Here is a 24,816-nt window from a genome sequence, read left to right as displayed (position 1 = left end):
GTTTTCATCATGAAAGGATGTTGAATTTTGTCAAATGCTGTTTTTGCATCTATTGAGATGATCATGTGATTTTTATCCTTCATTTTGTTAATGCGATGTGTCACATTGATTGATTTGTTGAACCATCCTTGCATCCCTGGAATAAATCTCACCTGACCATGGTGTATGATCCTTTAATGTATTGTTGAATTCAGTTTGCTAACATTTTGTCGAGGATTTTTGCATCTATGTTCATCAGGGATGAACATAGGATTGGCTTGTAATTTTCCATGTGGCTATTAAAAAACTAAAAGAAACGAAAATAAAATACAATGAAAACTTCAGTTCCTCATTCGTACTGGACACATTTCAAGTGCTCAAGAGCCACATGTAACCAGGGGCTACCATATTGGAAAGCGCAGATATAGAACATTCCCACCATTGCAGAAAGGTCTGTCAGCCAGGGCTGCTCTAAATCGATTCTAAAAAGGCACTTCAGAGACTCAAGGAAATTTAAATACGTGCTTGGTGTAAGAAGATACTAAAGAATGATTGTTAGGTGTGAAAATGGCCTTATGATTACATGGGAAAATGTCCTTATTTCTCAGAGAGGCATGCTGCAGTATTTAGAGACAAAAAATGATGTCAATGTGGTTGAAATGAGCTAGTGTGCTTAAAGCACCTAGGACAAAACCAGGCATGTATCAAATCCTCAATAAATGTTAGTGGCCATTAATTTAAAAGCTTGCAGAAATGACAAACTGGAAAAAAAATATTTACAACTCATGTCATAACCAGGTGGTAAGTCTCCTTAATATGTAAAGAACTCCTAGAAATCAAAAAGAAAAAGGCCAACAACCCAAAAGAATAGTGAGCAAGAAGGTGACCAGAGAGGAAAGAGAAAACTATAAATAGCTCTTAAGCACATGGAAATATGTTCCACCTCGTTTGTCGAAGGGAAATGCAAATTTCCTCTACTCTGAGATACCATTTTTCACCCGTCAGGTTGGCAAAAATCCAAAGGTTGATAGCACACTCTGTGGGTGAGGCTGTAGAGAAACCGGACTGTCATCCATGGCTGGAGGGATTATGCGCATCCACGGCTGGTGTGCATTAATCTAACCCCCAAGGGGGAAATTGGGCAATATCTGTACAAATTACAAATGCACATAGTCTTTGAGCCAGAAATCTCACTTTGGGGAATTGATCTACAGATACACTTGCATACGTGTGAAATGATGTTTGTACAGGTTCTTCACTGCGGTGTTAGGCTAAGAACAAGCAGATGAAAAATACCTGTCTCTGGGAGTGGAATTAATGATGGAGCGTCCACACAGCAGAATACTCTGCAGCTACAGAACAATAACAAGGGGGCTTCAGGAGAGTTTTGGTCAGGGGAGATCTCGAGCATTTGTTGTTAAGTGGAAACACACACACACAGACGCACACACAGACGCACACACACAAGATGCAGAATAATGTGTAAAACATACTACCTTGAATTGAAATTCTGACACATGGGACAACATGGACGAACCTTGAAACATTGTGCTAAGTGCAAGAAGCCAGTCACAAAAGGACAAATACTGTGTGATTCCACTGCACCAGGTCTCTAGAATAGGCAAAGCCATAGAGGCAAAAGGTAGCACCGTGTTTACTGGGCTGGGGGAGAGGAAATGGGGAGTTAGCATTTAATGGGGACAGAGTTTCTGTCTGGGAAGACGAGAAGAGTTCTGGAGAGGGATAGTGGTGATGGTTGTACAACAATGTGAACGTGCTTAATGCCACTGAACTGTACATCTAGAAATGGTTAAAATGGTATATTTGTGTTGTGTATATTTTACCACAATAAAAAAATTTTAAGCTCCCTTTACTGTAAAAGCGGGTCTGTGGGGGGGGAATAAGGACCTGTGTTCATATTTGTCTATGTATGTGCACAGAAATTCTGAAAAGACACTCAGGAAACCAAGGGCAGTGGGTTGCCCGTGGGGGAAGGGAGTGTGACTGAGATTCAGGAGGGAGGCACGGCAGCGTAAACCTTCTTACACTTTTTGTTTTTTGAAGCACATTCATGTGTTAACTATTCAAAAATAAATTAGTTAAGAAGTTTGGAGAGAATGGCTTTATTTAGGGTTGGTAAGATTTGGGTGCGTTTTTGTGCTGACCAAAATAATAATGACAATAATAATGATGATGGTGTTGGTAGCAGATAATATTTCCCAATTCTCACATTTGGTCTCCCACGGCTGCTGTAAGAAACCGCCACAAATTGGGTGTCTTACTGCAATGGGAATTTATTCTCTCGCAGTCTGGAGGCCAGAAGTCCGAAATCAAGGTGTCAGCAGAGCCAGGCTCCCTCTGAAGGCTCTAGGAGAGGAGCCTTCCTTGTCCCCTCCAGCCGCCGGGGCTTCCAGGCACGACTTGGCTTCTTTGGCTACACCTCTCCAGTCTCTGTCTCTGTCTTCACATGGCCTGATCGCCAGTGTCTGTGTCCTCGACACTTGTCATTGGATTTAGGGCTCATCCAGATGATCCAGGATAATCTCATTTTAAAGTCCCTAATTATGTCTGCAAAGACCCTTTTTCCAAGTAAGATCGTCTTCTCAGGTCCCAGGGCTTAGACATGGATCTATCTTTCTGCAGGTCACCATTCAAGCCACTACACTGACTGTGTGCAATGCGGGATGCTACGCACTTTACACAGTTTCACCGAAGTCCCCAGACAGCCCCGTGAAGTAGATACCCTCATATTTTCCCAATGGACTCAGAGAGTTGCAGCGTCTTGCTCAAGGTCACACAGGAGCCAGGATTCAAACTCAGCTGTGTTGGGCTCAAAACTCTGATTCTGTGCGCGGCACAAAAGAAGCGTCTGGTTCTGGGCCAGTCAGTTAAAGCCAGAGAGTCAGGCAGCAAATATTTCCTGGCGTGTTTGTCCCTCGCCAGCCCCCAGGCCAGACACTGGGGATATGGAGAAAAGGGCAGAAGGGTGCATCCCTGGGGAGGCACCGGGAGAAGAGGCAGAGGGGGAGAGCGGATTATTCATCAGCCCTTTCCAAGCAGTACAATCAGATATGACTCCTGCCTTCTGGAGCATTGCCTTTGGCCCAAGACATCCACGGGGGGCAACCGAGGCCAGGAGTTTGTCATGAAGAAAAGGACAAAGGAATAAAGTTCAAATGCAAAAGAAATGTGTCAAGTAGAAATAACATTTAAGGAATACTTACTGCGTGCCACAGAATGTTTTAAGAGACTAATGTACTTGTTGAATCCTCCCTGTTTTACAGGTGAGGAAACTAAGGCACAGAGAGGTTAAGTGACATGCCCAAAGTCACACAGCAGGAAAGAGGCAGAGATGGGATTCGAACCCAGCTCTGCCCATCACCAGAGCCCCTGTTGTTTTTTTAAATTGAGGTGAAATTGACATAACATAAAATTAACCGTGTAAAAGGGAACAATTCAGTGTCATTTAATATATTCAGTGTTGTGCAACCACTACCTCTATCTAGTTCCAGAATATTTTCATCACCCCAAAGGGATGCCCAGGAGCAATTACTCCCCATTCCTCCCTCCTCTCAACCCCTGGCAACCACTGTTCTGCTTTCTGTCTCTATGGATGTGCCTATTTTGGACACTTCATCTCAATGGAGTCACACACTATGTGACCTTTTGTGACTGGCTTCTTTCACTCAGCATGATATTTTCGAGATTTATCCACATTGTAGCATGTATCATGGCTTCATTCCTTTTTATGGCTGAGTAATATTCCATTGTATGGATACATCACCTTTTGTTTATCCACCTGTCTGTTGATAAACACTTGGGTTGTTTCCACTTTTTGGTTGTTGTGAATACAGCAGCCGTGAACATGTGTGTACATGTGACATTAAAATGGTTAATTTTATCTCATATGAATTTTACCTCAATATTTTTTTAAAAAGTGGTGCTATCAGCTGAGAGGACAAAGAAGCAACAATATCCCCCCCACCATAGCGATGAGCACAGTCAGCACCCAGATCTGGGTTTCTCAATGCTGTTCTCCAACAAAGCGAACTCGGCTCCTTGGAGAAATGGCTGGTCCTACGACAAGGGCAGGGAAAACACAAGACAGCCTGGAACATCTTACAGGGCCAGAAAGTAAGGAAGTGCTCCAAAACAGAAAAAAACAGGAGTCGTGTCGAAAGAGCAGTGCGTGAAATCAAATGCTGAGGACAGGCTCAAAGAAAAGAGCTCCCCGTGGCCAAAGCAAGAACAACTGCGGCAACAAGATAAATAACAGCATTGGATTATAACCCAAAGAATCGAATAACTGTGCCCGAGTCCATGGTGCTGTAAATAAATGATTGAATAGATAGATAAATGGAGATGGAACAATTCTTCCTTACAGAAGAATTCCAAATAATAAATAATAGTCAATGCAGAAAGAATGAGGAAAATGGAAAATTACTAATAAACAAATACCATAGTAATAACTTCTACAAACCCGATCTACCAATGAATGTATATTCAGTGGGTGAAATTTCAAGGGGAAACAGGATCTTTGCACAGTTTCAAAGTGTCTCACCCAAAGTATTTATCAATTAGTATCCTTTTAACATATGTCCACAGATTCTTCCAGACTCCTCCTCCCACGAGGTGGAGCTTAATTCTCCTGCTCTGGGCGGAGGCTGGGAAGGTTCTGTCTCTGGATCTGAGTGGTGGATACAGAAGTATGTTCAGTTTGTGGAAATTCTCCCAAATGTCCTCTGATGATCTGTGCACTTCTCCGTTATGTGTTGTATTTCAATAAAAAGTTCATTTTATGAGAAGGCACAAAGAAAAAAAACGGGAAGAAAAGAAAGAGACAGACTGAGCTAGCAGTCTCAGAGATGCACATGTTGCTGTTAAAACTAATGGAAAGCCAAGAAGCGATAATGAGTCAGGCCAGGATGGTGGCCACCTCTGGGGGACTGAGGGATCGTGACCAGAGAAGACACGCGGTGGGGACGTCTGCTCCGAGTGGTGACCACACAGACGTCCTGTTTATGATTCTTTAAATGGCGAGTGTGTTTTTCGCCGTCCAGGGTGTGCTGGAACAGCTTGTACAGGCTTGTAGAACCGATTGTCAACTTTTCGGGAATTTGGGGACGTCACATTGGTAACTTGAAATTGGCCAGAAATCCACAGCTGCTACAAATCAGGGCCTTTGTTTCTGGAGAGCCATTGTTCAACATTTCCCAGCACATCACAGCTCCTCTACGTCTATGGTATTAATTAAACTTTTTTTTTTGAAGAAGAAGAAGATTAGCCCTGAGCTAACATCCGTGCCCATCTTCCTCTACTTTATATGGGAGGCCGCCACAGCATGGCTCGACAAGCGGTGCGTCGGTGCGTGCCCGGGATCCAAACTTGCAGAAACTTCGATCCCTGGGCTGCCGAAGTAGGGTGCATGAGCTTAACCACTACACCACAGGGCCAGCCCCGATCGTATTAATTAAACATTTTTGTAACTTTTAACTGAGGACAAATACATATAACACAAATGTTACCATCTTAACCATTTTCAAGTGTACACTTCAGTGGCATTAAGTACATTCATTGTTGTGCAAACATCACCACCAGCCCTCTCCAGAACTCTTTTCATCTTGCAAAACAGAAACTCTACCTACAACATTTTTTTTAATCCTTAAAAATTTTTCCTTGGAGAGAGAGCATGGATTCTGCAGCCAGAGGGCTCTGTCTGAATTCCCCCTCCTACTCCACTTACTAGCCGAACTTGGGCACCTTATGTCGCAGCTCTGTGCCTCAGCATCCTCATCTGTCATATGGGGACCGTCTTAGTCCTCATCTCATAGCCCAGTGGCTCTCAAAAGTCTGATTTCTGGACCCACAGCATCATGGTGGCCTGGAAATTTGTCGCAAATGCAGATTCCCAGACGCTGCAGGTGGGGCCCAGTGATTTTAACAAGCCCTCCAGGAGATTCTGAGGCTTGCTCAAATTTGAGAACTATTATCACAGGCCGTTGGGAGGATTAAATAGATTGTACGGTTATAAAATGCTGAGAGCAGAGCCTGGCCTCACAGCCCACCCTGTGTAAGGTTCACTGTTATTGTTATGATAGAGGAGTTCCGGGGCCCAGCCCTATGGGGGGTCTGGCTGCGCCCTCCCGCCTGGTCTGGTGGGGTCCCGTGCCTGGTCCCTGCTGCATGGAGGCCTGCTCCCTCCCTGTTGAAGATGACAGTGAGCTGGACCACGTCATCCCCTCCTTGGTGAAAGGTTATCGCCTGGTCCGGGAACCGAGAAAGGTCGAGGTGGGGGGGCCGTGCCCGCTTCTCCTCTGCTGGAGGAGATAAAGGAGGTCACTTGGCTCCTCCATGACAGGCGAGGGGAGCTGGGATATATAAACGGGGCCCAGGCGGCAGAGGAGACACGGCCCCCAGGAAGCTGCCTCGCTGTGCGCACCCGTGCCTCCCAGGCGTCCTGGTCCAGCATGGCCACGCACCGGCTGCTGCTGCTGCTGGCCGTGTGGGTGCTGGCTGCCGAGCTGCGGCTGAGGGCCGAGGCCGGGGTGGCACCCTACGGAGTGAAGCTTTGCGGCAGGGAATTCATCCGAGCCGTCATCTTCACCTGCGGAGGCTCCCGGTGGAGACGGTCAGACGCCCTGGCCCACGAAGCTACGGGTGAGGCTGGGGAGGGAGTGTGTGTGTTGGGGGATGCGGGGACAGGACACGGATGAGTCCGAGGAGCAAGGGACAGAGATGAGATGAGGGGCCAGGGCAGTCGAGTCTCTGCCCTAGCACATCCAGCTGGGGAGCCTGGCTCGGGCCTGGAAGCCCTGCGGAGGCTGGGAGCCAGTTAGCCCGGCCGGAGAGCCGGGACGGGGGCGGCAAGCCACCGGCACTGGCTCAAGTGAGAGAACAGGCTGCTGTTTCCCGTGCACCTGCTGGCTGCTCAGCCCTCCCAGAGCCAGGCCGCTGCGTGCGTGCGTGCGTCCAGGGTGCATTCAGAAGCCCTCACCAGTGCTTCCCAGCCCTCCGGGGACAGGAGTGGAGGGTGTGGCGTGAGCAAGGCCGGATTTGGCCTCCCCTCTCTGAGCCTCTTTGTCTGCACATGGGAGGCGTAGTCCCCAATCTCACAGGATTAAGCGGCAACATTGAGTCAAAACAGGTGAGGACACAGTCTAAGCAGGGCGGGGGGCTGAGTGTGGGCTCAGGCAGGGGCCAGGGGGCCTAGTTTCATGAGGGGCGAAAAAATAGACATTTGTGATGGTGATAATATAAGTGTGGAGCTGGAAGACACCCCGCCGGGTTCAGCAGCAGCTTCACAACGTGAAAGCTGTGTGTTCTTGTGTAAGTTACTTGACAGAAGCGCGCCTCAACATTCTCTTCTGGAAAATAGGGGCCATGTTAACAGCACCCACCTCGTGAGCTTGTCATTGAGAGGAAGAAAGAGTGGATCTGTGAAAGCCCTTAAAACAGAGTCTGGCATACATTAAGTGCTCAGTAAATGATCAATGCCATTTTGAGTGGTATCAAGTGCCAGACACTTCTAAGATTTTTTATGGGTATTAATGAACTGATCTACTCTGTATAAAACCCTTTGCAGACAAGGAAACCAAGGCTCAGAGAAGTAACGCACTTGCTCAGGATTCCAACTCAAAGAGGTTGGACTGAGGTGGCTCCCAAACACACGTTCTTAACCTTTAGGTCCTCAACAAATAAAGAGGAGGGCAAAATAAATGACAAGAGAGGAAAAGCAAGCTCAGTGAGGTTGAACAATCTGCACATCAAAGCTGGAACCCAGGCCTGAGCGGAGTCAAAACCTTCACCGTGAGGCGGAGTCACGAGAACAGAGAAGCGGGTGGACCAGCCGGGAGCCAGGACTCTGTGTGGCGGAAGCTAAGCCCCGAGCACTAAGTCTTTTCATCTTTTGCAGGCGATGCCTTTCCAGACGCAGACTCCGACGCAGACAGCGAGCTGGGTGAAGCAGTGGCCTCCAGCGAGTGGCTGGCCCTGACCAAGTCCCCCCAGGCCTTCTACGGGGGGCCACCTGGCAGGCAGGGACCCCTGGGGTTTCTTCGGGGTGGCCGTGATGTCCTGGCCGGCCTCTCCAGCAACTGCTGCAAGTGGGGCTGCAGCAAGAGGGAAATCAGCAGCCTCTGCTAGACCAGGGGCCGGCGGCCGGGCACCAGGTGGACGCCCTCACCCTGCCGTCTGCCCAACAAGAGCTGGGCAGCTGCCTCTGACTCTCCACATGCTCATCCATCAGCGAGTCCCGGAGGCCGGGCTGTGGGCGCCGACACAGTCCCGGCAAACAACTCTGATCTGGGACCAGCCTATCCTGACCCTGAGCGAGCTGTGCCCCTACCTGGCCAAAAGGGGACCCTTGATCCTGACCCCTGGCCTCTCCCGGGCCCATATCATGCCTCTGCCTGGCCCACACTGTCCCCTGCTGCAACGGTGGCCCTGCTCTACCCAAACTGGCCACACTGAGCCCCTGGCCCAGACTGTGACTCTCTCCTGCCCTAGCTGTGGCCACTGTCCCCTGGCCGGCTCCAATCATGCCCTGGCCCCGTGCCAGCCTTTGACCACTCTCTTCCCCCTGCCTTCCAGCCCCCCACCCCCAGCCCCGCCTGCTGGGGTTCTAATGCTGTGGCCTCGGGACCCCTGTGTTCCCCTCCCATCCTGGGCTGGGAGGCTGCGTGGGAGGTCGGATCAGAACCTTCTCCAACCCCAGTTAATAAAAGTTTCAAATGACTTTGCAGCGTGTGTGTCGTCGGGGTGGGGCGCAGACTTCAGGGGAGCTCGGCCCCGCCCTCGGCGCCCCCGGCGCCCCAGGCCGCCGCCCCACTCCCCCTCCCCAGCCGGGCGGCGGGCGCCGCGGGGACTTTCCGGCGCGGGGAAGGGGCGGGGACCGAGCGCAAGGTGCGGAGGCGGCCGGGGGGGGGGGGGGGGGTGGCTCGGCTTCCCGTCGCCGCTCGGGCGCTGCACCCGGAGCGCGAGGCGAGCGGCGCGGCCGGCCGGACCGGGGCGCGGGGGGCGCCATGCCGGGGGCCCGGGCCGCCCCCCTCCGGCCGCGGCTCCGGCCGAAGCTGCTGCTGCTGCCCTTGTTGCTGCTGCTGTTCAACCAGACTCCTCCCCAGGGTGAGTTCTGGAGCGAGCTCGTGCCGGCGCGCTGCCGCCGCGCTCTCCGGGGAAGCGCCACCTCCCCGGGCGAGCCGCGCGTCCGCGGAATGAATGGCCGGGGCGGGGACCGGCGGAGGACGGAGCTGGGGAAGGGGCGGCGGGGAGCGGGGAGCCGGAGCCCCGGGGTGGGGTGGGGGGGCTCTCGGGGTGATAACAGGATGTGGCTGCAGAGGGAGGGGAGGGGTTAGCCCCAAAGCCTGGGCAAGGGTGCCCAGCGCCCCCTTCCTGCCGCTCGCTTCCGTAAGGGACCCCCACCGCCCTCCACAGTGGTCAGCAGTCAGGGGAAGTTCAGGTTCAGGTGCAGGCGGCTGGGGGAATCGGCCCCCTCCCCTGCGACCCTCCCGCCTGCCCCTCCAGGCAGCCCTGGACCGCTGCAGTGCTACGGCGTCGGGCCCTTGGGCGACTTGAACTGCTCGTGGGACCCTCTTGGGGACCTGGGAGCGCCCTCCACGCTGCACCTCCAGAGCCAGAAGTAGTGAGTACAGCGGGATGACTCGGGGAAACTGAGGCTTGAGGGGTGGCCACTCGGGTTCCAGCATTCTCAGGTGGAGAGGACCCAGTAGTCCCGCCCCCCAGCCCTCCCCCCTTCTCAAGCCCTTCAATTCCAGGTTCCCTCATTTCCTTGCTGTGTGACCTTGGACCAGGCCCGTTCTCTCTCTGAGCCTGTTTCCTCCTCTAGCAAATGGCGATAATAATGGAACCTGCCTCCCAGCGTCGGTTCTGAGGATTCAATGAGTTAGGCGCTTGGCACAAAGAAGATGCTTATTTTAACTTAATATATTTATTATTTTATTTTATGATTTATTTGATTAATTAGAAGCTGTTTTTACTGCTGTGTGACCTTGGGCAAGTAGCTTAACCTCTCTGAGCATATGAAGAGCTCCTTCGATCTGGTGCTGGGGGTGCAGCCATGAAGGAGGCAGGCAGAAAGCCTGGCCCTCGTGGGCCCCCAGTCTGAGGGGGAGACTGGCTTCCTGCACGATGAATCACTCCTGGAAACTCAAAATCAGTTCAAATTGGGCAAGTGAGGAAACAGTCAAAGGGACATTGAGAAGTGGGAACCCGGGTGGGGGCTGGGTTTGTTTTTAATGGTGGTGAAAGACCCATATAAAATTTACTGTCTTTTTTTCTCCACCATTTTTAAGTGTGCAGCTCAGTGGCATGAAATACATTCACGCTGTTGTGCAACTGTCACCACCAGCCGTCTCCAGAGGGGGCCTGGTTTTCATTGGTAGAGGATGGGGAAGTCAGAGAAGGTCCCCTCTTTTTTTGTGACATGAAATTCCCATAACATAAAATGAACCATTTTAAAGTGAACAATGCAGTGGCATTTACATTCACAGTGTCGTGCAGCCACTATCTAGTTCCAGAACGTTTCCATCACCCCAAAAGGAAGTTCCATGCCCATTAGCAGTCACTCCCTCTGCCCCAACTCAGCCCCTGGCAGCCGCCAATCTGCCTTCTGACTCTATGGATTTGCCTGTTCTGGACATTTCATGTCAGTGGGATCACACACAGTGTGGCCTTTTGTGACTGGTTTCTTTCACTGGGCGTGATGTTTTCAAGGTGCATCCACATTGTAGCGTTTGTCAGAGATTCCTTCCTTTTTATGGCTGAATAGTATTCCACTGTGTGGAGGGACCACACTTATTTATCCGTCCATCTGTTGATGACACTGGGTTGCTTCCACCTTTTGGTGATTGTGCCAGCGCTGCTTTGAACATGGACAACTTTCTGAGTCCCTGTTTTCAATTCTGGGTGTCTGCCTAGGAGTGAGGTTACTGGGTCATATGGCGACTCGGTGTTGAGCCTTTTGAGGAACTGGCAAACTGTTTCCCGCAGCAGCTGCAACATTTTAAATTCCCACCGGCAATGTGTGAGGGCTCTGATTTCTCCACAGCTTCACCGACACCTGTGTTTTTGTTGTTTTTTATGAAGGTCTTGTTTTGAACTTTTGATATCCAGTCCTTCGAGACCTCCTCAACTCCTCTCTCTCACCCACATCTGTGCCGTCAGCAAGCCTTGCTGGCTCCCCTCCCACGGTATCCGGAATCTGGCGCTGCCCATTTCCTCAGCACCCACCGGGTCCAGCCCCCATTGGCGCTGGCCTGGACCGAGCAGTCCCCTCCTCCCTGGGCTCTGCTCTCCACCCTCAACCCCGCAGTCTGTTCTCCGCCACAGCATCCAGAGGGCACCTGTGACATCTGAGTCAGGGCATGTCCCTCCTCTGCTCACAGCCCCCCAGGCCCCTGCCTCACTCAGGGTCAAATCAAAGTCCTCCCTGTGGCCCACCAGGCCATGCACAACCTGCATGTCCCCTTCCTGCCCTGGCTTCCTCCCACTCTCCCCTCACTCACTGCACACCAGCCACACAGGCCTCCTCCTCGCTGTTCCTCAAACAAGCCAGGCACGGTTTGCCCTCAGGGCCTTTGCACGGGCAACTCCCTCGTCCCAAAGTGCTCTTCTCCAGGCACTGCAGGCTCCTCCCTCACATCCTGCAGGCCTTTATTCAAATGTCTCCTCCCCCGAGACACCTTTCCTGACCTCCCTAAAATAGCATGGTACTCCTCACCCCATCCTCACCCCATCCTCACAGCCAACCCCACACCCCATCCTCACACCCCATCCTCACACCCATCCTCACACACATCCTCACACCATATCCTCACCCCATCCTCACAGCCAACCCCACACCCCATCCTCACTCCGCATCCTCACAGGCCATCTCACACACATCCCCACACACCATCCTCACACCCCATCCTCACACCGCATCCTCACACCCATCCCCACACACCATCCTCACACCTCATCCTCACACCATCCTCACACACATCCCCACACCCCATCCTCACACCACATCCTCACACCCCATCTCACACCCCCATCCTCACACCCCCATCCTCACACCCATCCCCACACCATCCTCACATCCCATCCTCACACCCCATTCTCACCCCATCCTCACACCCAACCCCACACCCCATCCTCACACCGCATCCTCACACCCATCCTCACACAGATCCCCACACACTATCCTCACACCTCATCCTCACCCCATCCTCACACACATCCCCACACCCCATCCTCACACCCCCATCCTCACACACATCCCCACACCCCATCCTCACACACCCATCCCCACACCCCATCCTCACACCCCATCTCACACCCCCATCCTCACACCCATCCCCACACACCATCCTCACATCCCATCCTCACACCACATCCTCACACCCCATCCTCACACCACATCCTCACACCCATCCCCACACACCATTCTCACACCCCATCCTCACCCCATCCTCACACCCAACCCCACACCCCATCCTCACACTGCATCCTCACACCCATCCTCACACACATCCCCACACACCATCCTCACACCTCATCCTCACCCCATCCTCACACACATCCCCACACCCCATCCTCACACCCCCATCCTAACACCCATCCCCACACCCCATCCTCACACCCATCCTCACACACATCCCCACACACCATCCTCGCACCTCATCCTCACACCACATCCTCGCACACCATCCTCACACCGCATCCTCACACCCGTCCTCACACACATCCCCACACACCATCCTCACACCGCATCCTCACACACATCCCCACACACCATCCTCACACCCCGTCCTCACACACCATCCTCACACCACATCCTCACACACATCCCCACACACCATTCTCACACCCCATCCTCACCCCATCCTCACACCCAACCCCACACCCCATCCTCACTCCACATCCTCACACCCTATCTCACACCCCATCCTCACACCCATCCCCACACCCCATCTTCACACCGCATCCTCACACCCATGCTCACACCCATCCCCACACACCATCCTCACACCTCATCCTCACCCCATCCTCAGACCCCATCCTCACACCCATCCCCACACCCCATCCTCACCCCATCCCCACACCCCATCCTCACACCCCATCCCCACACACATCCCCACACACCATCCTCACACCCATCCTCACACCCCATCCTCACCCCATCCTCACACACCATCCTCACACCACATCATCACCGCATCCTCTCCCCTTCCTCACTCCCCATCCTCACACCCCATCCTCACCCCATCCTCACACCCCATCCTCACACCCCATCCTCACACCCCATCCCCACACACATCCCCACACACCATCCTCACACCCATCCTCACACCCCATCCTCACACACCATCCTCACACCACATCCTCACACCCCATCCTCACACCCCATCCTCACCCCATCCTCACACCCCATCCTCACACCCCATCCTCACACCCCATCCCCACACACATCCCCACACACCATCCTCACACCCATCCTCACACCCCATCCTCACCCCATCCTCACACCCCATCCTCACACCCCATCCTCACACCCCATCCTCACCCCATCCCCACACACATCCCCACACACCATCCTCACACCCCATCCTCACCCCATCCTCACACACCATCCTCACACCACATCCTCACCCCATCCCCACACACATCCCCACACACCATCCTCACACCCATCCTCACACCCCATCCTCACCCCATCCTCACACACCATCCTCACACCACATCCTCACACCCCATCCTCACCCCATCCTCACACCCCATCCTCACACCCCATCCTCACACCCCATCCCCACACACATCCCCACACACCATCCTCACACCCATCCTCACACCCCATCCTCACCCCATCCTCACACCCCATCCTCACACCCCATCCTCACACCCCATCCCCACACACATCCCCACACACCATCCTCACACCCATCCTCATACCCCATCCTCACCCCATCCTCACACCCCATCCTCACACCCCATCCTCACACCCCATCCTCACCCCATCCCCACACACATCCCCACACACCATCCTCACACCCATCCTCACACCCCATCCTCACCCCATCCTCACACACCATCCTCACACCACATCATCACCGCATCCTCACCCCATCCTCACTCCCCATCCTCACACCCCATCCTCACCCCATCCTCACACCGCCTCCTCTTCCCCTGCTTGATTGTTCCCTACGTCACTTATACCACCATCAGTGATATAGTTCTGTGTTTCTCACCAGCCTCCTCCACTGGAACACCAGCTCCAGAGTGGTCCTTGCCTGCTTTGATCATAGTCCTATTCCCAGCTTCCAATACAGGGAGTGGCATGATATATATTTGCTGACTGAATAGTTGCATTGATGCAAATGTGCATATACGTAGTAGATGCTCGATAAATACAATAACCAACACTCACATAACATGTAGTGTGCACCCGACACTGTTTTAAACGCATTCCATTCATTATCTCATCGATTCCCCTCCCTTCTTCAGCCCTTTCAGCAGGTTCTTTTATCGCCTTCATTTTGTAGATGAGGAAACAGAGGCACAGAGAAGTTAAGTCACTTGCTGAAGGTCACACAGCTCTGAACCAGCAGAGCTGGGCTTTGAACTCAGGCAGAGCAGTTGTCCCCATTACAGCTCTGGGCCCAGCCCGTATACCTCCCCCATCCCCACATCTCTTTACAGCCATTCCAAAAGAAACTGGACGGTGGCACTGTCGGCAGGGCAGAGCTGGGTGACCATTCCGCGGGAACAGCTCACCTCGTCTGATGAACTCCTCGTCTGGGGGACTGAGGGGGGCCGGCCTCTCTGGCCCCCAGTCTTTGTGAACCTGGAAACTCAAAGTAAGAGGCGGGGTGGGGGATGCGCTGCTTGTGGGGTGGGTGGTCCTGGAGACCCTGGCTCACTGCACCCCGGGCTCCCCCTCCCCAGTGAAGCCAGACGCCCCCCGGCTCTGCCCTGATGTGGACTTTTCAGACGATGACCCCTTGGAGGCCACTGTCCAGTGGACCCCACCTGCGTGGCCGCCCCATAAGGTTCTGGTATGCCAGTTCCACTACCGAAGATGCCAGGAGATGGCCTGGACCCTGGTGAGTGTCAGGGGCCCTTTCCTCCCCCCCCCATTCCAGGCAGGAATCATCCCCTAAAACAGAGACCCCCACCCCCAGTGCTCACTCCTCACTGGCCCCAGGAGTCTGTCCGCATCTCACACAAAAGTCCATTAAACCAGTAAGGGTCCTCAGATAGCTTATGTTAACCTTAAAATCGTAATAGCAGCAGCCACTTAGAGGGCATCTACTCTGTGCCAGACATTGTTCTAGGTTTTTTACAAACATGGGTTTTTTGAATCCCTACAAGAATTCTTTGAGGGAGGTGCATTTTATACCTACCCATATTACAGATGAGCATCAGGGCCTGGTTTTCAGGAAACACTCAAAAATAACTAATAAAAGCAGCTGACATTTCTGAGCACCTGCCGGGCATCAGATCCCAAGCCGAGAAATCTGCGTGGATTGTCTTCGTGAGCGCCTCCAACCTCCCTGTATAGTAGATGCCTTTAAGATCTCTATTTTACAGTTGGGGAAGCTGAACCTCAGAGAAGTTAAGCAACTTTCCCCGGCTCACACAGCAAGAAAGTGGAAGGCAACTGCAGAACATCGGAACCCCAGAAGGAGTTGGGGGACCTGCCTGTGCATTTTAGGAGCACAACCCAGAAGTTTCATACATCATTTCCTCTCATATCTCATTGGCCAGAACATAGTCACATGGTCTCACCTGACTGCAAGGGAGCCTGGGAAATGTAGTCTTTATTCTTGACAGCCATGTTCCCAACTGATACTCAGGGCTTCTATTTCCAAAGGAAGGAGAGAATGGGTATTGGGGATAATCAACTGTCTCAGCCACAGCTTTTGATGCAAAACACCGTGATATAGAGCAGAGCTGTTGTCATGGTGTGTATTCACGCAATTCAGGGCAATGCTGAGATGCAGACTTTGGAATCTGGCGGCCCGGTTATGAATCTCAGCTCCAGCTCTGTGACCTTGGGCAAGTCACTTCCCCTCTCTGGGCCTCATCTGTGAAATGGGGATAAGGACAGAATTTACCTCTTACTGCCATACCTGGCACATGGGGTGACCAACTTGTCTCTTTTTGCCTGGGATTGTCCCAATTTTAAAACCAGAAGCCCCATGTTCTGGGAACCCCCTCGGTCCTTGGCAAGGCAGGACAGTTGGTCACCCGGCTGGCATATAAGGTCAAGTATACTCGACTCAGCCTTGGCCTCATCACTCTCCTGTCTCTCCCTCAGCTGGAAGCAGAACTGAAGTCCATACCCCTGACCCCTGTTGAGATCCAGGACCTGGCGCTAGCCACTGGCTACGAGGTGTCTGGCCGCTGCCGAATGGAGAAAGAAGAGGACCTGTGGGGCGAGTGGAGCCCCATTCTGTCCTTCCAGACTCTGCCCTCTGGTGAGGAGCTCCGGGCTTGCCCCATCCCCTCATCCCCCCTCCTGGAAGTCTGTCCAATCACGCCTTTCTCATTTGTCCCTTCTTGCGACATCCTTGCCGACTCCAAAAGATGTGTGGATATCGGGAAACCCCTGTGGGACACCAGGCGGACAAGAACTCCTGCTTCTGTGGAAGGTGCGTTGTGGGGACAGTGGTATTTCTCTGCGCGAGTCAGGAAACGCCACATGACAATAATGCAAACAAGACAGAGGTTACTGTGCTGCCCTCTTGAGGTGGCTTCAAGGCGGGGATGCTCAGAGGGGTCCTCGCACAACGCCGGGCGCCGAGCAAGCCTCCACAATGTCAGCTACTTCTGGGAGGTCTGAGCTGGGGCGTGAAGATGGGTGCAGGTGTTCCAGGTGGGAGGGACAGCAGGTGCAAAGGTTTGGAAACAAGACTGGGCTCAGCTCCACAAAAGAGAGCACAGTGTGCTAAGGGCTCGGGTGCTACTATCGAAAGGCTGTTACGAGGTAACAGACCAGGTGCAACAGTCCTCACTGATCCCAATCTGCTGAGCATCTGCTACACCAGGCGTGGCCAGGCCCTGGCTCATGTAAATATGACAGGGAGTGAAACAACAGGGCTCACACCTTCTTGGGCTGTACAATCTAATATCATTAATTTTAATCATATATAACACTTGTAGAGCTCTTACTATGTGCCAGGTCCTACACACTTATTTATATTGACTGAATTTACAGGTGAGAAATATGAGATGCAGAAAGGTTGCCCCAAACCACACAAGTGGTGAGTGGCACAGCCAAGATTCACTGGCTTTCAAACAGCAATTCACAGCCTCAGTGCGTCCATTTCATAACACATACTTTGTAATGCCCCTTTACTATACTGAAATGAAATACACAGATAAAATAACGCACGTATACACATGTTTTAAAATGTGTGCAGGTGTTCCCGTATTCCAAAAATACAATGTTCTACTTGTAACATTCAGTAGAAAATAAAAGGGAAATAAGGTTACTACATAATGGCAAAAGATTCAGTTCACCAATGTGATATAAGAGTACTAAATCTGTAGGTACCTAATAACATGGCTTCAAAATACATAAAACAAAAATTGACAGAACTACAAAGAGAAATACATGAATCCACAACCATTGTGGGAAATTTTAACACACCGCTGTCAGCGATTTCATAACAAACAGATGGAAAACAAGTCAAGATCTAGAAGATCTGAACATGTGGTGAAAAACATCCTAATGGACTCACGTAGGAAACATCAGAACATGCGTTCTTTCCATACACATAAGACGTTTACCAAAATCAACCACAGTCCAGGCCACAGAGCCAGCTTCCAGGGACCCCACAGGGCAGAGGCGATGCAGGGCACGTCGAGAAATCCTCTGATCAGAACACAGATTGTGCTGGGAGTTGATAATCACAACTGCTTAGAAAGTCCCCATATGTTCAGGATATTTTAAAACTCGCTGAATGATAAAACCAGGCCCCCGAAAGATTTGTATTTACATGTCAAAAAGAGTTTGGTTCTAGGATCAGTTACAATTATTAGACAGGTTTTTCATCTGCAAAACTTTCCAGTGGGGATGTCATTCAAAAATGAGGGGGACATGGGAGAGTTTTTTTGTTTTTGAAGAGTGTGGTGTCCCTGGCTCTTGCCCATTAGACACCGATCACTGAGGCAACCAAAAATTCTCATGGGTTCCCCCAAAGCCCCTTGGGGGTACCATCCTCTGCTACACATAACCACTCTGGACAACAGTGGGAATTTTGAAATCCCTGAGAACGGCGTAGGACACAGACCAGGCTGAGGCGAGTGAGGCAGAGCCGGACAAGTGCGGGGTCAGGTCCGGTCTTTGCTTAAAGTCTGGACATTCTGTTTGTTGTGGATTTTTTTTGTATTAATTTTGTTTGATTAAAGTATATTTTAGGGGCCGGCTGGTGGTGCAGCAGTTAAGTGTGCACGCTGCGCTTTGGCGGCCTGGGGTTCGCAGGTTCGGATCCCAGGCGTGCACTGTCGCACCGCTTGTCAGGCCATGCTGAGGCGGTATCCCATATAAAGTGGAGGAAGATGGGCACAGATGTTAGCCCAGGGCCAGTCTTCCTCAGTGAAAAAGAGGAGGATTGGCGTTGGATGTTAGCTCAAGGCTAGTCCTCCTCACACACACACACAAAAAGTATATTTTATCTTGATTATTGGGTTTTTGGCATCCTCTCCCTGAAATTCACACCCTCGGTGAGTGCCTCGCTCGCCTCCCCCAGCCCCGGCCCTGGAACCACTCCCGTCCCACCTCTGCTGCTGAGCCCCCTTGCGAGTCCGCTTCCTCGTCTGGAAAGGTGGAGCCCGTGGGCGACCTCGCGGAGACACACGGCACACGCCTGGTAACGCCTCCCTCGTCTCGTCCCTCAGGCCCCGGGGCACTGCGTGCAAGCCAGCTACAGAGTCTGGTTCCAGGTGGAAGGTCAGGAGCGGATCCAGGAGGGGACCCCCTGCTGCAGCTCCTCCCTCCCCCCCCAGGCCGAGTGGGCCGCGGTGTCCGTCAGCGTCAATGCCGTGAGTGGGGAGCCGCTCACCAACCTCTCTTTGGCCTGCTTGGGTAAGAGGCCGTGACCTCCTCCGCGCAGCGCCCTGGGGGGGCAGGAGGGGACTTCCCGAGGGGCCGCTGAGACTTCTCCTCCCCGCCCTCCAGGTCCAGGCTCTGCCCCCCGTGGCGTGGTGGTCAGCAGCATTGCTGGGAGCACAGGGCTGCTGGTGACTTGGCGACAGGGGCCCGGGGAGCTGCGGGAGCATGTGGTGGACTGGGCTCGAGACGGGGACCCCCTGCGGAACCTCAGCTGGGTCCGGCTTCCCCCCGGGAACTTCAGCGCTCTCCTGCCAGGTGAGGCTGGGTACACCTGGGTTCCCATCCCAGCTGCTGGACAGCAGACTGATGGGTGGACTTGCAGGAGAGAGTGTTATGCTTAAAGTATCATTAATTCATGTGGGAAGTATTCATTGACCACCCACGGTGTGCCAGGCCCTGTTCTAGACACTGGTACACAGGAATGGCAGCTCATGTCTGTTGCATTTACCATAGGCATTCAGTCATTCAAAATTCCTGATAAAGTAGGTTTCTGTTATTACCATGCTTGATGTACAGATGAAGAAAAAGGCCGAGGGAGGTTAAGCAACTTGCCCGAGGCCACACAGCAAGTAGGAGGTAGAACCAGGATTTGAACCACATAGTTAGGCTCCTGAAGCCAAACCCAGAGCCATCACAGCACTCTCCCTGTCAGCAACATCCCCGTCCTTGTGGAGCTGACATTCTTGTGGGATGGGCAGCCAATGAAGTGAGCAAAAAACCCAAGTACATCCACAGTGTAATCGGGAAAATAAAGCAGAGTAAGGGGGAGGAGGGAGAATCGCGATTTTAGAAAGAAAGGTTAGGAAAGGCGTCTCTGGGAAAGTGGCCGTCGAACCAAGGCCTGAGGGAGGAGAGAGAGGGAGCCATGAGGATGTCTGGGGGAAAAGCAAGAGAGAACAGACAGTGCAAAGGCCCAGAGGCAGGAATGTGCCTGATGTTACAGGGACAGCGAGGAGGCCCATGTGGCTGGAGCAGAATGAGTGAGGGGGAGAGTGGGAGGAGGTGGGGACAAGCAGATCGTGCAGGGCCTTGTGGGCCACAGGGAGGGCTTGGCTGTGCTCTGAGTGAGGTGGGAGCCGTGGAGGGCTGAGCAGAGGAGGAATGCGCCCTGAAGCAAGTGCTCACGGGTGCCCCCTGGCTGCCGTGGGGGGGGGACAGCCGGGTGGGGAGGGCTGCGGCTGGGAGGCCTCAGAGAAGGGATGTGGGTGATGGGGGCTGGACCAGGTGGGGACGGAGGAGGGGGGAGAAGCAGGCAGGTTCCGGCTGGGGACTCTAAGAGCAGAATTTGGGGACCCGTTTGGAGATGAGCTCCTCGTCCCAGCGGAGGCCCCCGTGGGAGTCAGACGCCCGCCTGGGGTTTGACACCGGGGAGCCGTCCTCGGTGAAGGGCTTGGGAGGGATGAGGAGGTGTCGAGCGGGAAGTTGAGGACCGAGTCCCCGGGCCCGTCAGTATGGACGGACAAAAGGAGGAGGAGCCCCGATTCTGGAAAACGCCGGTTTGGGGAGGGCGGTGGGCAGGGCTTCGGGAGCCTCCCGCACGCGGTGGGCGGTGTCAGGGCCGCGCGCTCAGCCCCGCGGTGACCGCCGCCCAGCGCCTGGCGGCCGCGTCTGCTGCCCGGGGTCTGTCCGGTCCCTGAGCGTGCGGCCTGGCTGGACAGCGGGCTGGAGGGGCCCTCGGAGGCAGCCCGCGCCGGGCGGGTGGGCTCGGGGGTCCGCACAGCTCCCGCCCCGCCTGCTCCAGCTGCCTCGCGGGCGGCCCCCGCCCCTGTCTCACTTCCCGCGGCCGCGTTCGCGTTTTCCCGGTTACCGCAGAAAAAGGACTTGCACCCACGCCTCTGTCTCAGCGTGCCCTCCTGGAGACCCAGAGGAGGACGCCCCCCCAGTAGGAAGTGAGGGGGCAGGGGACCCGCTCTCACCGGTCTTTGCCCCTCCCCCGCCCAGGGAACTTCGAAGCGGGGGTCCCCTACCGAGTCACGGTGACGGCGGTGTCGCCTGGCGGCGTGGCCCCTGCCCCCTCGCTCTGGATGTTCAGAGAGGAACTGGGTAAGCGGCGGCGCTGGACGGTGGAGGGTCCCGGCACCCCGGCAGACCTTCACGCCCTGGCTTTCTCCCCAGCACCCACGGCGGGGCCCGCGCTGTGGCGACTCCAGGATGCCCCCCCGGGGACCCCCGCCGTGGCGTGGGGAGAGGTCCCCAGGCGCCAGCTCCGGGGCCATCTCACCCACTACACCCTGTGCTCGCAGAGTGAGACCGGGCCTTCTGTCTGCGCGAATGGTGAGCCCCCGCCTCCTGCGCGGCTCCCGGCCCCACGAGTCCCACCCTCGTCCCCAGATGGGCCCTGAGGCGCCCTCTCAGCCCCTGGGAGAGCATGACGTCATCAGTTCCCTAGGGGACCGCGACGCTCGTGGGCATCTGTGTAATGGACGTCTGCCGTTTGGCCATTAAAAAGAAACACCCGATCTATCATTATTGACATGGAAAGATGCCTGTCACATCTTAAGTGAAAAAGACAAAAAGATTACAAAACTCCGTGGGATGGTTCCATTTTTGTAAAATAAACTCAGCATTGAGCAGAGGCACAAATATGAAAAGAAATTCCCACAGTGTCAACAGGATTGCAGGACTACATGTGATTTTCATTTCTTTTTCACACCTTTGGGTATAGGTTAAATTTTTACTCTGAACACACATTCCTTTTCTTTTTTTAGGAAGATTGGCCCTGAGCTAACATCTGTTGCCAATCTTCCTCTTTTTCTCTTTTTTGCTCCCCAAAGCCCCAGTACATAGTTGTGTGTCATAGTTGTAGGGTTGTAGCTCTTCTGTGTGGGACGCCGCCTCAGCACCGCTTGATGAGCTGTGAGTAGGTCCAAGCCCAGGATCCGAACGGGTGAACCCCAGGCCACCAAAGCTGAATGTGCAAACTTAACCCCCTACATCACCAGGCTGGCCCCTATTTTTTAACCTAGTTATTTTACCATGATTGCACCTTACAAAAGTATATATAGATCATTAGGCTAAAAATTATGTGTATATGTAATATTATTAAATATATACACGTGTTTATTATTATTATTAAAAGAGGACTAGGGGCTGGCCTGGTGGCATAGTGGTTGAATTCTCGTGCTCCGCTTGGGTGGCCCAGGGTTTGCAGGTTGGGATCCCAGGGACGGACCTACACACCACTTATCAACCCTGGCTGAGGCGGCGTCCCATATAAAGTGGAGGAAGATGGGCGTGGATGTTAGCCCAGGGCCAGTCTTCCTCAGCAAAAAGAGGATTGGAAACAGATGTTAGCTCAGGGCTAAACTTCCTCAAAAAAAAAAAAAGGACCATATTATAGGCTATGTTTGGCCCCTGGATCTTATGACTGGTGTTGCTTGGACCTCCTTCTACAGCAGGACATCTGGACCCATGTTCATCCCATAATCCTGTAACAAACCAAAAGCTACTTCCTCTTTTGTCTTAAAAACCAAAAAAGAGCAATTCTGTAAAAACAGAAACAGAAGTCATTCTGAGAGGTCCAGGTGTCTCCCCGCCTCTGGGGAGAGTCTGCCTTCGCTGGGTTCTGTGCAGGGGTACCATGCTCCTTTGTTCTTTGCTTCATTCCAATATAGACCACTTTTGAGTGCTCTCTCTCTGCCAGGCACTGGTCCAGGGCTGGGGATGCTCTTGTGGAGCTGACTTTCTAATGGGGGACGTGCAGGCATAGACAAAATAAATAATATCTAAGCGATGTGGCAGATGGTGGTAGGTGCTGGGCAGAGAATGAAGCAGGGAAGATGAGTGCTGAAGGAGGTTTTAATTTTTTAATTTTAAATGTGGTGGGGTCCGGGAAGGCCTCACTGAGGAGGTGAAATTTGAGCAAAGACCTGCAGGAGGGAGCCGTGTGGATATCTGGGGGAGAGCAATGCAGACAGAGAGAAAGCTCATGCAAAGGCCCTGCGGTAGGACTTGACTGCCTCCCAACCTCTCTGGGTGTGTCCTTTAGTGAGTGGCACCACCCGGAACAGCACCCTGCCCGACCTTCCCTGGGGTCCCTGTGAGCTGTGGGTGACAGCGTCCACCATTGCAGGACAGGGCCCACCAGGTCCCAGCCTCCGACTTCACCTTCCAGGTAGGGGGCCGGGGGTGGGACTGCATAGGAGGGGTCTGCTCAGTTTGAAGGGGATATGGAATGATTGGTTGGCCTTCGTGAATGAGCAACCTTTTGACTTGGGGGGTGGTCACTGGTGACACCTCGGGGGCATTCCGACTCAGCCAACGTGTGTCTCTGACCCTTTCGCCCATCCCTGCCCGTGACCTGTCATGGGTTATGCTCTATTCACAAGCCCCACTCCCACTCCCGGATTTCCCTCCCCCTTAGCCCCTACCCATTCATCAGCCCCACCCATTTATCTACCCCTCTCTGAGCCTTACCTGACCCCTCCCCCCTGGTGTCCACCTGTTCTTCTGCCCCTCCCCCCAAGATAACACCCTGAGGTGGAAAGTCCTGCCAGGCGTCCTGCTCCTGTGGGGCCTGCTCCTGACCTGCTGTGGCATGCGCCTCGCCACCTCTGGAAGGTGAGGCTGTCCGGCCTGTGGGTCTCTGCCCCGGTGGGGAGGCGGCTGGCCCTGGCTGAGCTCCTGGTGGCGGCGGCGGGGGGGGGGGGGGGTGTGAGGGCATGCCTCAGGGATCTGTGACGTCCTTGCCCCTGCATCCTGGGCAGGGGTGTCCGGCTGCCGAGATTCCCCACCCTGACTCTTCCCTGCCCACCCGCCAGGTGCCTGCACCTGCGGCACAAGGTGCTGCCCCGCTGGGTCTGGGAGAAGGTGCCCGACCCTGCCAACAGCAGCTCCGGCCAGCCCCACGTGGAGGTGAGCCCCAGGCTGGCTCGTCGGTGCCCTGGGCGTGGGGTGCTGGGACAGAGCACTGGTGGGAGGGGGCAGGGGCAGAGGCTCAGCCTTCTCTCTCCCCAGGACGTGCCCCAGGCCCAGCCCCCGGGGGACTCGCCCATCCTGGAAGTGGAGGAGGTGGAGCCGCTCCCGGTTATGGAGCCCCTGCAGGCCTCCACCCCACTGGACTCTGGGTATGAGAAACACTTCCTGCCCACACCCGAGGACCTGGGCCTCACAGGCCCCCCACCCAGGGCCCCAGGTTCTGGCTTGAACTCACCCCAGGCCGAGAGAGGGGTGCTCATTTGACAGATGAAGACACTGAGGCTCAGAGAGGCTGAGTCACTTGCCTGAGGACACCCAGCCAGGAAGATCTGAGATTGAAGGACGCCTACAGAGAAGGGCCTGGCCCTCCAGGGAATATATGGATGGATAAGGGAGCAAAGGGAAATACACGAAATCCAGAAGGGCAGCTGCCTCCCCACGTCTGTCCTGCTGCTGTGACAGGACTGCAGTCGGGCGCGCTCCCGCCCTCCCTTGCAGCTCGGTGCGGCCATGGACTGAGGTCTCACCAGTGGAAGGAGCGGGAGCAGAAGGGACGTGTGGCCACATGGGGCCGGGGCCGCCTCCTCCTTCTCTTCCCTTTCCCTCCAGCCGGACCATGGATGTGCCCGCCATCCAGCTGCGGCCACACCCAGGGAGGGTGGGGGCGAGAAGGGTAAAGGATCCCCTGTCCCCATGTGGCTTCATGGATCCCAGCCGCCCGGAGAAATAAACCTGTGTTCACAGCTCCTGTAGCTGGAGGGCTGTCTGTTACGGCAGCCGCTCCATCCTCGCACTGACTCTCAATC

General features: G+C 53.9%; 2 protein-coding genes across 6 annotated transcripts; both read left to right on the top strand.

The window, feature by feature from the left end:
• Nucleotides 1-6,446: 6,446 nt before the first annotated feature.
• On the top strand, nt 6,447-8,707 carry RLN3 (relaxin 3). Of its 2 annotated transcripts, none has more exons than XM_058525529.1 (2): nt 6,447-6,636; nt 7,892-8,707. In XM_058525529.1, exons 1-2 carry the CDS (start codon nt 6,447-6,449, stop codon nt 8,119-8,121), a joined length of 420 nt encoding a protein of 139 aa, XP_058381512.1. In that variant the 3' UTR covers nt 8,122-8,707. The 2 variants fall into 2 exon arrangements, 1 of the variants encoding a protein (XP_058381512.1); XR_009216102.1 differs by lacking the exon at nt 6,447-6,636 and adding an exon at nt 7,006-7,123 and having other exon boundaries at nt 7,892-7,949.
• A 263-nt stretch (nt 8,708-8,970) lies between these two features.
• On the top strand, nt 8,971-24,762 carry IL27RA (interleukin 27 receptor subunit alpha). 4 transcript variants are annotated; one of them, XM_058525520.1, is made up of 14 exons: nt 8,974-9,099; nt 9,499-9,616; nt 14,674-14,831; nt 14,920-15,077; nt 16,295-16,454; nt 16,564-16,628; nt 18,880-19,066; nt 19,160-19,348; nt 21,035-21,136; nt 21,209-21,367; nt 23,082-23,207; nt 23,560-23,653; nt 23,854-23,947; nt 24,050-24,762. In XM_058525520.1, the coding sequence occupies exons 1-14, from the start codon at nt 9,000-9,002 to the stop codon at nt 24,272-24,274; spliced, it is 1,935 nt and encodes a 644-aa protein (XP_058381503.1). In that variant the 5' UTR covers nt 8,974-8,999; the 3' UTR covers nt 24,275-24,762. The 4 variants fall into 4 exon arrangements, with proteins under 4 accessions (XP_058381505.1, XP_058381504.1, XP_058381506.1 ...); XM_058525522.1 differs by lacking the exon at nt 21,209-21,367 and having other exon boundaries at nt 8,971-9,099; XM_058525521.1 differs by lacking the exon at nt 23,082-23,207 and having other exon boundaries at nt 8,971-9,099.
• Nucleotides 24,763-24,816: the final 54 nt, after the last annotated feature.

Source organism: Diceros bicornis, chromosome 30, assembly GCF_020826845.1.
Source record: "Diceros bicornis minor isolate mBicDic1 chromosome 30, mDicBic1.mat.cur, whole genome shotgun sequence".
Classification (NCBI taxonomy): Eukaryota; Metazoa; Chordata; class Mammalia; order Perissodactyla; family Rhinocerotidae; genus Diceros; species Diceros bicornis.
Note: the sequence above shows the minus strand (reverse complement) of the source record. Positions and strands in the feature narration are given on the sequence as shown.

Bases quoted from the DNA above. Each gene is read 5' to 3' on its own strand.
- IL27RA (XM_058525520.1), top strand. From the start codon at position 9,000: ATGCCGGGGGCCCGGGCCGCCCCCCTCCGGCCGCGGCTCCGGCCGAAG. The intron at 16,629-18,879 runs GTGCGTTGTGGG...CTCGTCCCTCAG, and splicing joins AACTCCTGCTTCTGTGGAAG to GCCCCGGGGCACTGCGTGCA. The intron at 23,208-23,559 runs GTAGGGGGCCGG...CCTCCCCCCAAG, and splicing joins CCTCCGACTTCACCTTCCAG to ATAACACCCTGAGGTGGAAA.
- RLN3 (XM_058525529.1), top strand. From the start codon at position 6,447: ATGGCCACGCACCGGCTGCTGCTGCTGCTGGCCGTGTGGGTGCTGGCT. The intron at 6,637-7,891 runs GTGAGGCTGGGG...CATCTTTTGCAG, and splicing joins CCTGGCCCACGAAGCTACGG to GCGATGCCTTTCCAGACGCA.